The following is a 1475-nucleotide window of genomic DNA, read 5'->3' as shown; positions in this document are numbered from 1 at the left end:
CCGGGACTAAAGGGTAGACCTTTAGTCCCGGTTGGTAATACGAAGGGGGACTAAAGGGTTTTGCCCCATAGACCACCCTTTAGTCCCGGTTCGTAATACGAAGGGGGACTAAAGGGTCCAAACGAACCGGGACTAAAGGGTTTTAATGATGAACCGGGACCAATGCCCCCCATTGGACCCGGTTTGGTTCAAAACGGGGACTATTGCTTGGGACGAAAGACCTCTTTTCCACTAGTGACCCTGTAAAAATCACCTTTTTGGCGGTTGAATCCTCTTGGTTCGACCTCCACCGCTATTGCTAGCTTGCCGTGCAGTTCAAAGACGTATTTTAAGGTAGATGATAATTCCATGGTGTAGAAGCTTCTCATATCAACGTCGACGCGGAAGACCAGAATGCCCCCCAGAGCGCCTTCTTCGTTCACGCCGATGTGGAACACCAGTAGTTCCTCGTAAGTAACCCCGACGAGCTCGCCGTTACAGAAGGCGATGTCTAGTAGAGGTAGACTCCTAAACGTGTTTACGGTCGTCCTTGTCCACCAGGGGTTCGGGCAGCCAACCCTATGTAACGCAACCGTGCACCCAAAGGTCATCGCGGCACAAACACAGCCGCCGGACAACGGGTCCTCGGAGAAGACGATTTTCCGGATGAAGAACATGTCTATGTCGAGTCGCGCCGCCCGGACGCCAGAGAATATGTTCACGACGAGCAGCCCGTCGGAGCCGGACACAGCGGCGATCCAGCCGCCTTCGTAGGACCCGACGAGTCGGTTGCCCCAAGGGAACCACGGGAGCGGGACGCGCAGCGCCCTGCCGTCCTCGGGGCTGTACGCCCGCGCCTGCCGGTCGCGCTCGCCGTCGCCGGTGGACAGGAGCAGTAGTGGCAGAGTCGGCAGCCGGGGGTGCCACGCTACGGCGGCGCGCCATGACGAACAGACGGCCGCGAAGCGCGCCCCGTCGTACGCGGAGACGGATCTCAGGTAGATATCGGAGAGGATGTCGTCGGCGAGGTTTGACCACCGCCGTTCTTGGCTGCCGTCGCCGTGGACGGCCATGACTCGTTACTTGTTATTAGGTTAGCGGCTGGTTATGCGTGGTTGGCCGGTACGATCACGATCGATCTGATATGTAGAACGATGGTAAACTGGTAATCGTCGGGCTCCCACATAAGTACATAACCCAGACGGCTGAGGCCCACTTGCCGCGCTCACGGCTGACTCTCACGTTAATTTAAAAAATATCAGAAAATAAATAGTATTAGTATAGGTTGAATATTTGAAAAACCAAACCGTTAGCAGAAGTTGAGGTTAAACCTGCTGATTCACCATTTTGAAAGGGCCTTATACGAGGTAAAAATGAATTTTTCAGCATGGGGAGTTTTTAAAAGGCGAACGCTACGCATGAGCCTGCTGTAAAAACAGCTCCCATCATCCACCTTGCGGACCGATCTAGTGATCCTTGCGTCCTATCATGGTACA

General features: G+C 54.5%; 1 protein-coding gene across 1 annotated transcript; it reads right to left on the bottom strand.

Moving 5' to 3' along the window:
- Positions 1–200: 200 nt before the first annotated feature.
- LOC139832559 (uncharacterized) lies at positions 201–1052 on the bottom strand. Its single transcript, XM_071822344.1, has one exon. It carries the CDS (start codon positions 1050–1052, stop codon positions 201–203), a length of 852 nt encoding a protein of 283 aa, XP_071678445.1.
- Between the last annotated feature and the right edge of the window lie 423 nt (positions 1053–1475).

The sequence above is a fragment of the Lolium perenne genome, chromosome 6 (genome assembly GCF_019359855.2).
Source record: "Lolium perenne isolate Kyuss_39 chromosome 6, Kyuss_2.0, whole genome shotgun sequence".
In the NCBI taxonomy this organism is placed as follows: domain Eukaryota; kingdom Viridiplantae; phylum Streptophyta; class Magnoliopsida; order Poales; family Poaceae; genus Lolium; species Lolium perenne.
Note: the sequence above shows the minus strand (reverse complement) of the source record. Positions and strands in the feature narration are given on the sequence as shown.

Coding starts and splice junctions, on each gene's coding strand:
- LOC139832559 (XM_071822344.1), bottom strand. CDS start 1,052: ATGGCCGTCCACGGCGACGGCAGCCAAGAACGGCGGTGGTCAAACCTC.